At 40.8% G+C, this 17,674-nt stretch overlaps 1 protein-coding gene across 5 annotated transcripts in view; it reads right to left on the bottom strand.

Moving 5' to 3' along the window:
- Nucleotides 1–17,674, bottom strand: part of PITPNM3 (PITPNM family member 3) — a 162,611-nt gene that overhangs the window by 10,684 nt on the left and 134,253 nt on the right. For all 5 annotated transcript variants that reach the window (XM_081941197.1, XM_081941200.1, XM_081941199.1 and 2 more), the window contains exons 8-17: nucleotides 17,129–17,248; nucleotides 16,313–16,494; nucleotides 12,303–12,475; nucleotides 9,210–9,380; nucleotides 7,341–7,526; nucleotides 6,552–6,700; nucleotides 5,704–5,820; nucleotides 3,453–3,569; nucleotides 2,275–2,423; nucleotides 458–607 (exon numbers count right to left, since the gene is read on the bottom strand). In XM_081941197.1, the coding sequence (XP_081797323.1) occupies nucleotides 458–607; nucleotides 2,275–2,423; nucleotides 3,453–3,569; nucleotides 5,704–5,820; nucleotides 6,552–6,700; nucleotides 7,341–7,526; nucleotides 9,210–9,380; nucleotides 12,303–12,475; nucleotides 16,313–16,494; nucleotides 17,129–17,248 (1,514 nt within the window). The remainder of the gene's footprint in view (nucleotides 1–457; nucleotides 608–2,274; nucleotides 2,424–3,452; nucleotides 3,570–5,703; nucleotides 5,821–6,551; nucleotides 6,701–7,340; nucleotides 7,527–9,209; nucleotides 9,381–12,302; nucleotides 12,476–16,312; nucleotides 16,495–17,128; nucleotides 17,249–17,674) is intronic.

The following is a 17,674-nucleotide window of genomic DNA, read 5'->3' as shown; positions in this document are numbered from 1 at the left end:
TGAATTTGGTGGTCCCTGAGGTCCGAAAGGTTGGTGACCCCTGCTCTAGAACAACATCCACCCTCCCCAGATGCAGAAAACACCCCTCCCTTGGGATTCTGAAAAGTCCTTAAATCAGGGGTGTCCAAACTTGGGAACTTTAAGACTTGTGGACTTCAACTCCCAGAATTCCCCAGCCAGCAGAGCTGGCTGGGGAATTCTGGGACTTGAAGTCCACAAGTCTTAAAGTTCCCAAGTTTGGACACCCCTGCCTTAAAACCTGGCTCATATTAATGTGTTAGGGATGGTGATATGCACTGTTACGCTTTTTAATAATGGTTGTTTTAGCTGGCTTTGTTTTAATTTGGTATTATTTTGTAAGCCACCCAGAATCTCCCTGGAACAGGAGGCTATAATAAATCTAATAAAATAAACAAAAATAAAATAAAATAAAACGGAATTGTGAGGTGGCCTTTACCTGACGACATCAACTGCTCCGGCTCTGACTTTAGGGTCACTGCCCATGATGGAGACACTGGCAGCGAAGGACCCATCGATGCTGAAGACAACACACTCCATTCCTCGAGGAAGGACAGTCAAGTAGCTTATGGCACTACTCTGATCTCCCCTGATGACCATGAAGGAAGATAGAAAACAATTATAATAGAAACCCATCATACCTATTCAGGTGGCCTTACATCAGGGGTGTCCAAACTTGGGAACTTTAAGACTTGTGGACTTCAACTCCCAGAATTCCCCAGCCAGCATGGCTGGCTGGGGAATTCTGGGAGTTGAAGTCCACAAGTCTTAAAGTTCCCAGGTTTGGACACCCCTGCCTTACATTGAGTTCAGAAGAGAAAAAAAAACCTTCAGCTTTTCATATGATGGTCATAGCTTACTTAAATGATACAGAAACGCCAAGAAAGGTGTTAGTAGAGAGGAAGAATATCAAAGCGTATCTTCCTTTGTGAACTCATAGCTTTACATGTCCCATTACTGGGGAACAGCTGTAAGGGAAGAGACATAAGTATGGACTACATCAGATTGCAGTGATCTGTCAACGTGTCCATTCTGCAGGTGAATCAGCCCAAGGGCACGCAATTTTTACTGCCAAATTCCAATAGCAAAATTCTTGCTTTCTGTGGTTCATGGTGATATTTATCTTTATAATAGTAACTGGCACTGAGTGATAAGGATTATAAGCCAGTGTAATAAAAGTGGTGTATTCATTACACCAGCAATGGACAACTTGTGGCCTGAGCTTCAAGAAGCATCATTTAGTCCAATTTTTGCAGCTCTTAGACCGTAACTGTAAAACTGGAAGCCAAAGCTTCCTGCCATGATATGGTATGACGTGAAAACAGATGAAAATTGGAGCATGATACCTAAAATAAGTACTGTTATATTATAACTGAAAATAAATAATTCCGCAGGATTCAATCTGGATCGGTCATCAGGACCAGAGGTTTAGTTTTATGAGCATTTGGACTTATACTGAAGCCCATCTTCAGAGAATATCTGAAAAGTTACATACAACAGGCACCATATAAATACCATACACAGAACAGCCCAAAATACACAGTCTGCTAGAGAGAAATTCCCAGAAGATGGGCTCCAGTTTGAAGGCTCAGGAGACAAAACCTCTGATCCTGGTGACCCACCCAAATCGGATCCTGCAACATTATTCTGGGACGCATATATTTGCCGTCAGTCGTGATAAATACCCTATTAATCAGAGTATAAGACACACTGGAGTATAAAACGCACCAAGATTTTGAAGAGGCAAATTAAAAAAAAGTTTTTGCACTCTGCAGACCTCCCAAAAACGGCCTGTTTTTTTGCCAAAACGAGCCCATTTTTTGTCAAAAAAAGGGCATGCATAGCCTTTAGGAGACTTATAGAGTGCTCCTAGGGGCTGGGGGGCAGCAAAAATGAGCAAAAAATGCCCCATTTGTCATTCATTTTTGCCCTCCCCAGCCCCCAGGAGCACTCTGGAAGCCTCCTAAAGGCTATGCACGGCCATTTTTGCAAAGTGGGCGAGGCTTCTAGAGGCTAAAAATGCTGTATTCAGTGTATAAGACGCACCCAGATTTTCACCCTCTTTTTTGGGGGGGGGGGGGAAGGGGTGCATCTTATACTCCAAAAATATGGTAATTCCCCCACCCCCATCAACTCCCAGCCTCAAGCACATGTGTTGTAGAAAACTCTAGAATTTGATGAACCTTTTATGAGAGTAGGACATAATCCTCAATCTCTCAATGATTTAAGGATGTATTTATATTCTTCCAGACTTACCTGACCACCATTTTAATAGGATAAACGCCAACAGGAGGTCTTTTGTCTTTGGGGACGTTGTATGAGATTCTACCACTACTGTTGGTGATTTCTGTATCAAAATAGACCCAACGTCCGGAGGAAGGTTCGGTCATGATGAAGATGTCAACCTGGAAGACGAAAAGAGAACATGTAGTAAAATTATTTTATGGAATTAAAATGCAGTAATAGAGAAGTTCAGGTTAGGCAAACAAATTCCTGTTGACACACATAGACAATTAACATCAAAATTCATGAGGGATATTGTATTAGTCTCTCAAAGAAAGAAAAACTAGTTTTGCAGCATCTTAAAGCCTAAAACAGTGTGGCAAAAGCTTTGAGGATTAGTAGCTATTTCAGCAGTATGACATCACTGACAATTTTAGTCGGTTTTAATAGAAGCACAAAGAAAGCTTGCTGCTCTGTACTGTTCACCCTGCAGCTAAAGCATGCGTCCAATTCTAGGTGCCACATTTTAAGAAAGACAGTGCCAGATGAGGGCAATCCAGATGGTGAGGGGCCTTGAAACCAAGTCCAATGAGAAATAGCTGAAAGAGCACAGCATGTTTATCCTGAAGGAGAAACAATAAAGGGAAAATAATAGTAACGTTCAAGCATCTGTAGGACTTATCTCATAAAAGACAGAACAAAAATGTGAATCAACAGTTAAAAGATCTTGCAGTTCTGGCAATGGGTAGGGCATGAGCTTGGTCCCTCCAACAATTTTAGAATACGTACTTTGCTTGTGATATTCACTCTCTAGCATCTTTAACAAAAATATTTCCAACAGGCAGATCAAAAGAATTAAATACTTTGCTGCCTGAAACTGTGGACTGTTTCTAAGCAGAGTTGACACAAAGAACAAGGGTCTGATTCAGAACAAGCCGGCTTCCTACAAGCATCCTCTCATACAGGGAAGGGCATAATTAAATGCTACAGAAATATTTGTCTTCAGAAAACTGCAGGCCATGGAATCAGAAGAAGCAACAGAGAGGAGGTATTGAACTCATATCTAGTTTATAAGTTTGGAATATGGTCAGCTGATATGAAAATGCAGGCATAGAGGGGCTTTTGGTCTGATCAGTTCTTAAGGGCTTACGTGTCTGCAATGGCTTAACAGAGAAGGAAGGAGAGAGGGAAGGATGACCTTGGAATGTTACCTTTTCTCCTGTTAAAGCCACCATGTCAAGTGGTCCATACATGAACCGGCCAACTAGCAACTGAGGGCCATCTTCTGCAACAATGACATCGTTCGATCTGTGGTTGGAAGTTACATTCTGAAAGGGAAACAAGGAAGGGAATGAAGTGACTGGATCCAACCTAGGAGAAAGGTATTTGTTTTTGAACATCTGAAAGAATAGATCCTTCTAAGATTAGGAGAAACAACCCCTTACATGTTCTTACAGCCCTTCTCCAGTAATATTGTACTACAAATTAGGGCAGACAAAACCTATGCTAGACCAATTCTCGAATACAACTCATCTGACTGGAATCTGCACTGTATATCAGATATTAATACAACTGAAGAGCATCCAGAGGTATTTCAGGAGAAGAGTCCTCCGCTCCTCTACTCACAACAGAATACCCTATGCCACCAGGCTTGAAATTTTGGGCTTGGAGAACCTAGAACTACACTGCCAATGGTCTGACCTAAGCGTAGTACACAAAATTATCTGCTGCAAAGCCCTACCTGTCAATGACTACTTTAGCTTCAATACACGAGCAAACAATAGTTACAAACTCAAGGTAAACCGCTCCAAACTTGATTGCAGAAAATACGACTTGAGCAACAGTGGTCAATGCCTGGAATGCACTACCTGACTCTGTTGTTACATCCCCAAACCCCCATAATTTTAACTAAGACTGTCTACTGTTGACTTCACCCTATTCCTAAGAGGTCTGTAAGGGACATGCATAAGCACACCAGCATGCCTACTGTCCCTGTCCTACTGTCTCCATTTATTAGTACCCATTTACATATTTATGTTTATACTTATATCTATTTATCTTTTACATGTTTGACAAACTAAATAAATACATAAAAATAAATAAAATGTTGATAAGTGGATGAGCCTTCTTGATTTTTTCCTTAACTCTGCATGTTTGGGGAGGTTTGCAGAGTGCAAAAACTTTTCCCCCCCTTTCAGAAAGCTCTTTAGTTAGAGTGATAGATGAGAATTACACTGATCAAATGCTGTGCCAGCAGAAACAAGTCTTAGGTGCTGCAGCTTGTCACTGATTTCCTTCTCCAGCACATGGATAAATGCACCTGGAAACATCTATCTACCTACCTACTCTCACTCTCTCACCTACCTACCTACTGTATTTCTCTCTCTCTCCCTCCCTCTATCTACCTACCTACCTACCTATCTACTCTCTCTCTCCCTACCTATCTACTGTATTTCTCTCTCTCTCTCTATCCCTCTATCTACCTACCTACCTACCTACTCTCTCTCTCTCCTTACCTACCTACTGTATTTCTCTCTCTCCCCCTCTATCTACCTACCTACTTTTTAAAAAATTTGCCTCTTCAAAACCTTGGTGCGTCTTATACTCTGGTGCGTCTTATACTCCGAAAAATATGGTAAAATAAAATTCCACTGAGATTCATATGCACCTATTTCAGGCTTTAACTGCTGCTTTTATCTTTTAAACAAGACAGGCTGAGCAGAAATCCTTCTGGCTTTCTTACCATCTTTGAAAAAGTACCTGGCCACAAAAAGTATTTTCATCACTTCCTATCGTTCAAATGCTGCTCCAGCTGCTATTGTTATCATCAAACTTTATTATAGTCATCTATTTCCAGAGACTACTTGGACAAATACAAAATAGTAAAAGCAGTTAAAAAGATAGAACCCCAAAGGCAGCTCTGTCCGAAAAATCAAGTGGTAACAAATTGAACAAATCTGAAATGCATCAACCCATTTTGATGGAGCGACCACTGCTGCTCTTGTTTTCTTTTTCTTTTAAAAACTGGTTTAAAATGGCTTCGGTTCCTTTGAAATATGCTAAATTATAGGGGACACGGTGGCTCAGTGGCTAAGATGCTGAGCTTGTCAATCACAAAGGTCGGCAGTTAGGCGGTTCGAATCCCTAGCGCCACATAACAGAGTGAGCTTCCGTTACTTGTCCCAGCTTCTGCCAACCTAGCAATTCAAAAGCATGCAAAAATGCACGTAGAAAAATAGGGACCCCCTTGGTGGGAAGGTAACAGCGTTCCATGCGCCTTCGCTGTTTAGTCATGCTAGCCACATGGCTACGGAAATGTCCTCGGACAGCACTGGCTCTTCGGCTTTGAAACGGAGATGAGTACTGCCCCCTAGAGTCGGGAACGACTAGCACATATGTGCAAGGGGAACCTTTACCTTTACCTAAATAATAGAGAAATTGGATAAAAAGGCAATCCTGTACCCTTAGCTTGACTTGGGTTCTTTTGCGCAGCCATTTCTCTCGGGGATTTGTAGGGCTGAGCGTCACTGAATCCAAACTGTTGCTTTCCTTGACATTGATGGTTTCAAATCTCATCACCTGAAACAAAACATAAATATGGGAACTGTACTCAACATAGTAAGTTCTGCCAAGTAAGTTCAAAATAACGGCATAAATGAATCTTCGTACACTACAGGTTTAGAACAACAGCTTACTGCTTGCAAGAGGTTCTCATCTATGGGGAAATTTTGCATAAATATTTTGGGTATTTCATTAGTTTAACTGCATTTTTACGTTCTCCTACACAGGTTGATGAAAAGAGGGACTAGGGGTGACATGATAGCAGGGTTCCAATATCTCAGGGGCTGCCCCAAAGAAGAGGGAGTCAAACTATTCTCCAAGGCACCTGAGGGCAGGACAAGAAGCAATGGGTGGAAATTAATCAAGGAGACAAGCAACCTAGAACTAAGGAGAAATTTCCTGACAGAACAATTAATCGCTGGAACAACTTGCCTCCAGAAGCTGTGAATGCTCCAACACTGGAAATTTTTAAGAAGATGTTGGATAACCCTTTGTCTGAAGTGGTGTAGGGTTTCCTGCCTAAGTAGGGGGTTGGACTAGAAGGCCTCCAAGGTCCCTTCCAACTCTGTTATCCTATTCTATTCTACACTGAAAGGGTGGCTTGCCTATTTTATCCACATAGCAATGAAATTAAATGAGGCAGGGATGTCCTGCAAGGCCATCAATTCAGTTTTGTGGCCTAGCTGCACATTGTATTTGTCATCCACAGATATAGACAGAGGGAGAGCACACAAGGAAGGTACTGTTACCTGTCTCAGAATGAAAGCAACCACATCTGTGGATTCCCAGTAGCTGGCATGGAAGAGATGTGGCAAAGCCACTGTAGGAAAAGCTGTGAGGACATCCGGACAGTACAAAACGTAATCTATTCGCTTGGCTCCCCACCATTTGGAAGTTACTGTGGAAAAGAAACAGGCATTCCATTTGTCTATTCCACATCACAGAAGCTCTCCAGATCCTACTGAGAATAACATCAGCCAGAAGGAGCAGAGTGAACTCTTCAGAAGAGAGATCCAGGGGCAAAAGCTAGGTCAGGGGTGTCCAAAGTTGGCAACTTTAAGACTTGTGGACTTCAACTCCCAGAATTCCCCAGCTGGCTGGGGAATTCTGGGAGTTGAAGTCCACAAGTCTTAAAGTTGCCAACTTTGGACACCCTTGACCTAGGTGTAGCTGCTGACAAAGGCTTTTCTTAAGTCATTTCACCAAATTGCCAACAGCCGAGGTGGCACAGGGGTTAGAGTGCTGTACTACAGGCTACTTCAGCTGACTGCTAGCGGGCAGTTCAGCAGTTCAAATCTTACCGGCTCAAAGTTGACTCAACCTTCCATCCTTCCGAGGTGGGTAAAATGAGGACCCAGATTGTTGGGGAAAATATGCTGACTCTTAGAGAGGGCTGTAAAAGCACTAGGAAGCGGTATATAAGTCTAAGTGCTATTGCTAGTAAGCCAACCCAAAACAGGCAGGACTTCACAAGGAGAAAGCTACCAATAACTACTAATCCAAAATGACATTCTAGTGCTAAAACCAATTGCACTCACTGTTTGCTATGTTGCTGGACAATAAGCTCTCGGTTGACCCAGAGCTCTCACTGTTGCTGCTGCCCAGGCTCCCACTTCGCATTTTCCCTTGCACAGCATTGGGAAGTGCTAAAGTTTCTTGCATGAAGGATGACTTCGCAGAACTCTCTTCAGCAAACAAGCTGCTATGGTACTGGAATGTATCAGCTGTAAGGTGGGAAAGAACTGAATCAGATAAGGGAGAATTTTTTTTTTGCAAGTAAAGTTTCTGAAAAATAGTACCAAGTAAGCATTTGGGCATGGAAGGACTACTAAGCTCTATGAAGCCATTTAGGTAATTTTCCCCTATCTTATTTGATATTTCAGCCATGTATATTTTTTAATGGGCATAGATTTCACGTGAGCAAATCCAGGAAGGAAGAACCACATGGATTTCAAAAAACCAAGCCAATGAATAGGGAATATGAAACATTCCTTTCCTTATCAAAACAATAACAAGTGGAGTTTGGTATCATAATTTTGGGATACATGACATACGAAACACAATCTTGGTGAAACACAGGACCTGTAAGTAAAGGAGGGGGGAGGCTCAACCCAGATTCTAATAATTAGGGTATTATAGGAATTAAAGTCCACATCTGGAAGACTATGAGTTTCTAATATGTATGAATGTATGTATGCACTGTGTTGTGGCCCAGCAGGAGCCGTTGCCGCTGCCACCAGACTCCGAGAGTGAGGGTCCCTATGAGTCGGCTCAGGAGGATGTGGAGGACCCTGGACAGGGTTCCGACTCTGAGCAGGGATCGGAGAGTCTGGTCGGCCACCAGGAGGCGCCTGAGGCATGGAGCAGCGGTGAGAGCCAGAGGAGGGGGGCTCCTGATGTCATGCCTTGGAGCAGTGGGGAGGAGTCACGAGACAGTGAGTCAGAGATTAACAGGGAGTTCCTGGACGCTCGTTATCGCTGCGCCCACAGACGCAAGGAGCGTAGGCATAATTATCAGCGGTAAGGGCTCTCAACTGTTGATCAGGAGACTCCTCTTCAGGCTATAAAAGGGTTGACTGTGGATACGCCCTTTGCAGCAGTCAACAAAGGACTCCTGCAAGAAGTTTTGGTCTGGAAAACGTAGCAAGCTGGATAGCTGCTTTCGTGTCTTGTCATTGTGAGCTTTGTCGTGATAGTTTACTGCCACGGAACGTTCTGTCTGTCTGTGAAATAAACCTTGTTCATCTGTATTGTTCCGGAGCGTGTTCTGTGTGGGGGAAGGAGGAAGGGGGGTCAGAACACACTGTATGTTGTCTAGAGGCAAGCTTGGATGATAAGCTAAAGGTAAAGGTTCCCCTCCAGTGGGCAGTGTTCATCTCCATTTCAAAGCTGAAGAGCCAGCGCTGTCTGAAAACATCTCCGTGATCATGTGGCCGACATGACTAAACGGCGAAGGCACATGGAACGCTGTTACCTTCCCACCAAAGATGGTTCCTATTTTTTCTACTTGCATTTTTACATGCTTTCGAACTGCTAGGTTGGCAGAAGCTGGGATAAGTAATGGGAGCTCACTCTGTTACGTGATGCTAGGGATTCGAACCGCCAAACTGCTGACCTTTCTGATCAACAAGCTCAGTGTCTTAGCCTCTGAGCCACCAGGATGATAAGGTGCATGGATTGAAAAAAAAAACTCTATGATGTCATGTTCTGGGCAAACCATGAGACGGCGCCTTGAAACTCCACAGAGAGCATAAGTCAATTCTTGGCAGAGAGTTATTATTCGTTCATCTCTGTTAAGATCGTTTTACATAATTGTCTAGACGGCTGAGGCATGCAGAAGTACTTGGAAGACAGGCAAAGTGACTACAACAGGTTGTGTGAACTGTACAAGCCAAAGACATAAATACCTAAGAGGTGGGATCTTCCATCTCCCAAGGGGTATCTCTGGTACCTTGGTACAGTACAGGGAGGCAGAAGATGGAATTTATTCTCTAACAATGGCTCCAGTCTGGAGGCGGAAGGGTCAGCTGAGTGGAAGAGGCTGTAAACTTGACTGCAGGCTGGATGTACTTGGCAGACTAGACACAGGGAGAAAGGATGACTCAGAGTCAATATGAACTGTTTAGATATATCTTCAGAGCACAAAAAGAAAATACAAGGAGTTACAGACTTGTCATTAAATTTCGAAAGATGTAAAATTCCCATGGAGGAAAAGTCAAGTACTTTGGAAACAATGGGGTCAATTCTGAGCTATATCTTTCCTTCTGCCTTCCAACCCATCCCCACGGTTTAAGCAAATATATTATATTCATGAATAACAATACTTTCCACTTGCTAAAAGAGGATTCTGTGTTCTTCTTTTCCCTATAAACAAAGCAATCCACTTTTTTTAAAGAATAGTTTTTGCATTCAATCACTTTAGTAAGCCATCGCTGAATCAAATTGTTTCTTAAGATTAAAAAAAAAATTCTGTAAATCAGAGTCCAATGTACCCAAACGAGCCACCTCCTGGCATGCTGGATTTCACAGAAAGTGTGCACCTGAATGAATACAGTTTGATGGGTGTGATATACTTAGAATACATATCAAATAGAATTCCATACTTTGCACATTATTTGAACAAGGTGACTTTCCATTTATTGCACCTTTATTTAGTTCAGGGGTATCCAAACTTGGGAACTTTAAGACTTGTGGACTTCAACTCCCAGAATTCCCCAGCCAGCATGGCTGGCTGGGGAATTCTGGGAGTTGAAGTCCACAAGTCTTAAAGTTCCCAAGTTTGGACACCCCTGATTTAGTTATTTAGTTATATCAATGCTTCCTCTTCAAAATACTGGAATGGCATGCAAATTATGTTGCAATTCAGAAAACACATAATGATCCCATTCAAATTCCAGTCCAACAAATTAAAAACCTCAATACTGTTTTCTCTCTGCACACAAGCTAGACAGAGAGGACTTCAACCATATTTCTAATCAAACGTTTAAGATGGAGTCACCATATCCCTTTTATACAATTGTGTAGAGATGACAACCAATGTTGTTGTCTCGCTCCAGTTTTTCTGTATTTTTAATTTGCTTCTTCCATCTTTCTTTTTCTTTACCCGAATAACTGGGCAAGAAATGAGCAGACCACCGCAGAATAGTAGCATAATAATTGTGAGGTTGGGGAGAAGGACCCACGCAGTTAATGAAATGAACATTCTTGGAGAAGGTGGGTAGAAAGAATGATTCTCCTTTTTCTATTATTTGATTGGCATTTCTTATGGTTGCAGAGCTAGTTCAACTCCTAGGGCAAACGGATAAGACCCTGGCCTCCTTATGGCTTGCCTTTCTTTGAAGCAATGTAAATAGAAGGCATTTGAATAGTTTAAGCTTGTAGGTCTTTCTACAGAGTTCTTAACAACCTTAATCAATTGCTTTCTGAACCACTGTTCTCTTTTAGAGTAAAGAATTGTTCTACCTCCCTCACATCCTGTGGATATTAGCTACTTAATCAACATGCTTTATTATGGTATACTCTTCTCTTTAGACGATTGTTCATTTACACAATAACAAAATGAAAATATTGGCTTTCTAAAAACGGAATTGCTAAGAGACCTGATTAAGGCGCGGTGCTGAATCTCTGATAAAAGCGAGTTTTAAGGACAAATAATCAGCAAGAAAATTAAGCTTGCAAGTTTCCTATCCACTCTGTGAAACTGATAAAACTGGAGTTGCTCATAACAATGAAGATGTATAAACATAATGAACTAGAAAAGGTTTATCAGAATGGTCTGTGATTTGCTAACGTCTACTTTTTGTTCCAAAAACAAATTATTTCTAGCCTAGATTGCCTTTGCAAGGCAAAGCTGTCATTACTCAACATTCACAAAGAGATAATTCCAGCACCTGCCTATCTGTGTTTCATCACTAATCAAAGCTGTTATAGCAAACTAAATAGGAAACAGCGCTTTGAAAATCAGATTAGAATTTCCCCAGGGCTAAGCAAAGAACAATCCAATGGTATTAATTGCTGTAGTAAGCCTGGCATTTTACACCAAATGTCTGCTCTGACAGACCTGATTAATAAATCAGATAAAACTTCAGTGTTTAAAGCACATATTGGTCCACGGATGAATAATTTCCACCAGCAATGGATTGAGTCTTGTTGTATAATTGATAAGATCTCTTAAAACAGATATTCAACTTGAATGAAAAAGAACCCACAAAATGGATTAGTTCAGAAATCTTGATATTGCACACAATGTTTGCAATGGTCTCAGCTGCCATTAAGTAAAATCCTAATCTTTAACAAGTGTGAAAAAGTGGAAAGAAAACCATCTGTCAGGGTTCCAAATGGCATCCAAAATTGAATCAGAGTCTGAGGCAAAGTATTCCTCAAAGTTCCAATTTATTAAGAGAGCCACATTGGGAAACATCTGGGAAAACCTGAATCTGAAAGCTTCCCGGTTTCCCTCACCCAGTTGAAAGTTCAAGATCTTGCCCCCACACCCACAAGTCCATCATATGATCCAATCTTCCACTGCCATGCTGGCATTTCCACCCATCCAGTTCCGGTCAGGTGCAGAGGCACAAAGACAAAGGATGACCTTGGCTTTCTAGAAATAATTTTGTTATGGCTACATATCATCTAATTCCGTACAACACCCCCCTCCCATTTTCCCACAACAGAAAATGCATAGTAAAATAATAGAAAGTGTGGCAGGCCAAAGTTCCAAAAGAAAAGATGGCTGGAGGCCTGACACGAGAAGGACCCTTACTGTTTTGAAAATTGGGTAAGTTTTATGGATTTTGAAATGTTGGATCTACTATTTTTTATGGAAAAAATCCTTTTCAAAAATAATTTTAGGAAAATAGCACTGAATCTCCTATACTCTGCCCAAAGAAGTTTGTGCTCTTCAGAGACAACCTGAACAAGCTCATTCTATTCAGGGATCATAAAAGTTTGGCCGAAAGTAGCCAAGAGTAGCTGTCTGTCAACTGACGGGCATTACTCACCTTCCAGACTAGGCAGGACTGTTCTCCGCATAGCCAGCACCAAACCGAGGGGTGAACCAAAGAGGAAGAAATCAGACACCTCAAATTCAAATCGCCCCAAATTAACATCCAATGTGCTTGAAGTGCTTGTTGGGGAAAATTCTGCATCTTCATTCAGCATTGTTGAGTGGATACTGGGAAAGAGAATAAGAAAGTGAAACAACATAGCTCCATTCCACAATGACGATAGGCTTGAAGCTGAAATCAACCAGACAAAGACTACAGGTAGTCCTCGACTTACAAAAATTCACTTAATGGCCATTCAAAGTTACAATGGCACTGAAAAAGGTGACTTATGACCATTTTTCACACTTATGACCACTGCAGCATCCCCATGGTCATATTATTTACATTTGAATGCTTGATAACTGACTCACATTTATGATGGTTTCAGTGGGATGCATGTGATCCAGTGGTTGAAGTCCAAAAATTTTTACTACCGGTTCTATGGGCATGGCTTGGTGGGTGTGGCATGGCTTGGTGGGCATGCAGGGTAAAGATACTGCAAAATGTCCATTCCCTCCCGATCAGCTGGGACTCGGCAGGCAGAGAATAGATGGGGGCGGGGCCAGTCAGAGGTGGTATTTGCCAGTTCTCCGAACTACTCAAAATTTGCACTACCGATTCTCCGGAACTGGTCAGAACCTGCTGAATGCCACCTTTGATGTGATCTCCTTTTGCAACCTTCTGACAAGCAAAGTCAATGGGGATATCAGATTCACTTAACATCCGTGTTACTAATTTAACAACTGCAGTGATTCACTTAACATATGTGCCAAGGAAAGTCCTAAAATTGGGCAAAATTCACTTTAAAAAATTCTTACTTAGCAACATAAATTTTGGGTTTAATTGCAGTCATTAAATTGAAGTCTACCGTACCTGTAATACTTTTAAGGGTTGCAACTATATTGGCAATGAATCAATGTATAAAAATGGGAATGGGTCCATTTCTGGGCAAAATTTCAACACAGGAGGAAGAGAGAAGCAGGTTTACCTTCATCAACCCTGGAGAACAATTTAGCTTCTGGGAGGGCTTTGGACTGTTTATTTTGGAAGCAGGAAAAAGATTTTTTTTTTTTATGTTTGTGAGCGTGCACTTTTGTGAGTGATGTTAGTTGGTTCCAAATCATGGGTCCTAAGGAAAAGACTAAAGTCATTTCCTTTATCTAATCTATTCCAAATAAACAAGTATGAAAGAAAACTTTATATTTGCAAATACAAAATTCAGTTTATGAGTAAACAAAGGCAGCAGCTAGAATTTATGAATGCAGAACTATCAGCATTAAAAGCCTATAGACTTTCTAACACCTATTTTTCCATCAGTTACGAGGTTTGTGCCTTATGTACAATTTTTAAAAAATCTGCAATTTTTAAAAAAATCTGCAATAATATTGTTAAAATATTCATGACTGGGAGAGACATGGGAACAAGGTCAGCCAATGAATAGGCATAGCAACTGAGTCAGCCAATGGAAGCTTAAACAGATCTGAGTCTGTGCAGGGAATTGAAACAGAAACTTAAACAGTCTGATACTCTGAGAAGTAAACTAGCAGTCTGCCTGGGCTTGTGTGCTGATTTGAAATTAACTGCTTGTGTTTGCCTGTAACTCTCCTGCCTTGTGTTTACTTGGAAGAACCACCTGTTGGTATTGTACAGTTATTCATCTATTCTTATGTATATAAAGGAGTTAATGAATCCTGCTGCATCAGTTATCTGCGTGTGCTTTTGGATTTCAATTTATGCAACAAACTCTGGCATATACTGAGAAGTAATTGGAGAACCTATTTTTATAATGGTGCCTCACATATGGAAGGGGCTCCAGAGTATACCTGTGTGCTTTTCAAAAGCTCTCTTTGGCATCCTGAGTGAGAAGGTAGATAAATACAATATTTTTCAGAGTATAAGACAGACCTTTTTGCCTCAAAAAAGAGGCTGAAAATCTGGGTGCATCTTATACACTGAATACAGCATTTTTTTGCCTCCTGAAGCCATGCCCCTTCACCAAAATGGCCATGCATAGCCTTATGAAAGCTTTGAGAGAGCTCTTGGGGGGCTGGAGAGGGCAGAAATGAGCGTAAAACAGTACAGTTTTGCCCCCCCCCCAGCCCCCAGGAGCACTCTATAAGCTTCCTAAAGGCTATGCATGCAATTTTTTTGATAATAAATGGGCCCGTTTTCGTGAAAAAGGGGGCGTTTTTCCTCGTTTTTGCCCCCCACCCCCCCAGGAGCACTCTGCAAGCCCCCTAAAGGCTATTTATGCCTTTAATAAAAAAAACGGGCCAGTTTTCGCGAAAAACAGGCTGTTTTGGGGAGGTTTGCAGAGTGCAAAAACTTTTTTTCCTTTCAGAAAGCTCTTTAGAATGGTTGATGAGAATTACATTGATCAAGTGCTGTGCCAGCAGAAACAAAGTCACGTAAGATAAGAAGGAAGGGGAGGGGGCTGAGGCTTCCTCTGGGGGCAGGGAGGAAGGAGCAATATCGAAAAGGCTCAGATCACAAAAATAAAAGTGTTTGAAATAATTGCAATTGGTGATATTCTAGAAAGTGACAAAGATAAATGAATGAACACAAGGTTGACAATATAGAATGAGATCTTGTCTACTGCTTTCTTTTATATTTTCTTTTTAAGATTGTTAAATCTGTGAGTTTCTTTGGAGGGATCTCTACCACCAGTGTGGAAGCTGCCAAAAAAATTTGCATATCCCCTTACCTTTCCCCATATATTCATAAAAATCAATAAAACTTTGTTTAATAAAAGAAACAAAGTCTTAGATGCTGCAGACTGTCAGCTATTTCCTTCTCCAGCACATGGATGAATACACCTGGAAACATCTACCTACTCTCTCTCTCTCTCTCCCTACCTATTTCTCTCTCCCTACCTATTTCTCTCTATCATCTATCTATCATCTATCTATCTATCTATCTATCTATCTATCTATCTATCTATCTATCTATCTATCTATCTATCATCTATCTATCTATCTATCTATCTATCTATCATCTATCTATCTATCATCTATCTATCTATCTATCTATCTATCTATCTATCTATCTATCTATCTATCTATCATCTATCTATCTATCTCCCTCTGTCTACCTACCTACTTTCTCTCCCTACCAATCTACTGTATTTCTCACTCTCTCTCCTGTATTTCTCTCTCTCTATTTCTCTTTCTTTATCCCTCTACCTACCTACCTACCTTCTCCCTCTCTCTCTCTCTCTCTCCCTACCTACTGTATTTCTCTCTCTCTCTCTGAATTACTCTCTCTCTCTATCCCTTTATCTACCTACCTAACTACTCCCTCTACCTACCTACCTGCTGTATTTCTCTCTCTCTCTCTTTCTCTCTCTCTCTCTCTCTATCCCTCTATCTACTTACCTACTTTTAAAAAAATTGCCTCTTCAAAAGGCTAATGGAAAGTAGAAATGTCTTATATGAAGTAATGAGTTTCTTTTTTCTTTGACTTAATCTTTATTTTTATCTTTGAGAGAATGGTGATATAATTTTATAAAGACTTATTGTTACCTAGTATATAATTATAGAGGTAAAGAAACAAGGGTTGTCACAAACGAAAGAACACTAATGGCAATTTGAACATACAATGCTCAATGAAATATTTAACTATGTTTAATGGATAACCATTATCCTTAATTGTAAAAACCACCGCACAAAAACTTGTAACCAAACGACATGCTTGATGAAATTGTGTGTTTTTTTTACTTCCCTGCTCTTGTGCTGTATGTGTTGTTTTGTCTTTTTTAAAGAAAAATAAATAAACATTTTTAAAAAATTGCCTCTTCAAAACCTTGGTATGTCTTATACTCCAGTGCGTCTTATACTCTGAAAAATACGGTACCAAGCCCAGGCCATACAGCCTACTTGACATTATCTACTCATTGCTTAGTTCACACTAAGTCTTGCTCCTGCTTTCGTGTTTTAACGCTTTCTTCATGCAAGTCTTTTAGTTACCTGGATAGGAAAGCATGATGGTTTGTTATGCTATCACAGTCATAGTTGGAGCAGTCACTTTGTTTCCGAGGCAATGGTTGTCTGGGCTCTTCATTCTCCATTATTCCTGAGATGTCAATATTACTTTTGCTGAGGCGCTTGAGGTCTTCTAGATTTGAATCTTCAGCTGAAACAGGTTTATCCTAGAGAAAATTTATTTATTTGTCTGTTTATTTTAAAGTGGGAAATTACTATGATGATACACATGAAGGGGCTGTATACAATTTTCATACCCAAAGTTTACTGCAAACAACAACATGAAGTTAGTTTTTAAAACTAACATATTTAGGCTCTCTTTTTTTTCACTAGACAAACCCAGTTCTTGCAACTGTTCTTAATATGTTTTAGCCTCCAACCTCTTAATCATCTTTGTTGCTCTTTTTTGCTCTCTTTCCAGAGTCTCAACATATTTTTTTATAATGTGGTGACCAAAATTGGATGCAGTGTTCCAGGTGTGGTCTTACTAAAGCGGTTATTAAAGCGGTACCAATATTTCATGCGATCTTGATTCTATCCCTATGCTTATGCAAATTAGGATTGCATTGGCTTTTTAGGCTGCCGCCGCACACTGCTAACTCATATTTCATATCAATCATACAAGATTGCTACAGATATGTATTGGTGCATAGTGCACTTATACAGTAAGCTCACAGGAGTTTTATATCATTTCACTGTCATGGCATTCCAAATGGTTCGCAGCTTTCCAGTTAGCAAAACTGCTATTGTAGATGACAAGCTATGCAGTGGCTGCCTTCTCTGACATTCTCCCATGCCTACCTGAACACTGCTGGTGCTGCCTCTTCTGCTGCTGACTTGGCTTTCATCTGCTAGTCCCGTGCTGTAGCAAATGGCATCAAAGCCCAACATTCCTCCCACGCAGTCCCCCACAAGGCATACCTGGAAGATCAAGAAGAAGCATCAAGTAAGTTTGTGATTTGGCCCAACCAGAGAAGTTCACTTTGAGCCCTATGCCGTTACATTCACATACCATACAGAGTTATGATTAGCAAAATAAATATTTCATGGCTATTTTTAAAGCTTCGCAGGATTGCCTGGTTCACGCAGCATCTTGGCGGTACTTTGAACTGCAAACTTTCTAATGTTTTAGCATCATGTAATGTGTGGTGAGAATTCAAAGCCAGACACAGGTAAGTCACAAATCTTCCAGTCACACAGCAAAGACTTGAACACAAGAAGGATCTTATAATAGGCTATGGCTCCTTCCGGAGAGAAAATATTTCTTGTAGTTACCATACTGGAAATAATCAAATAAGTTTTCAATATGTGAATTCACTTATATAAGCTGCATCGATAAAATAAACC

This window comes from Natrix helvetica (assembly GCF_964273705.1).
Source record: "Natrix helvetica genome assembly, chromosome: 2".
Classification (NCBI taxonomy): Eukaryota; Metazoa; Chordata; class Lepidosauria; order Squamata; family Natricidae; genus Natrix; species Natrix helvetica.
The sequence above is the reverse complement of the archived record's forward strand: the minus strand, read 5'-3'. Positions and strand labels throughout refer to the sequence as shown.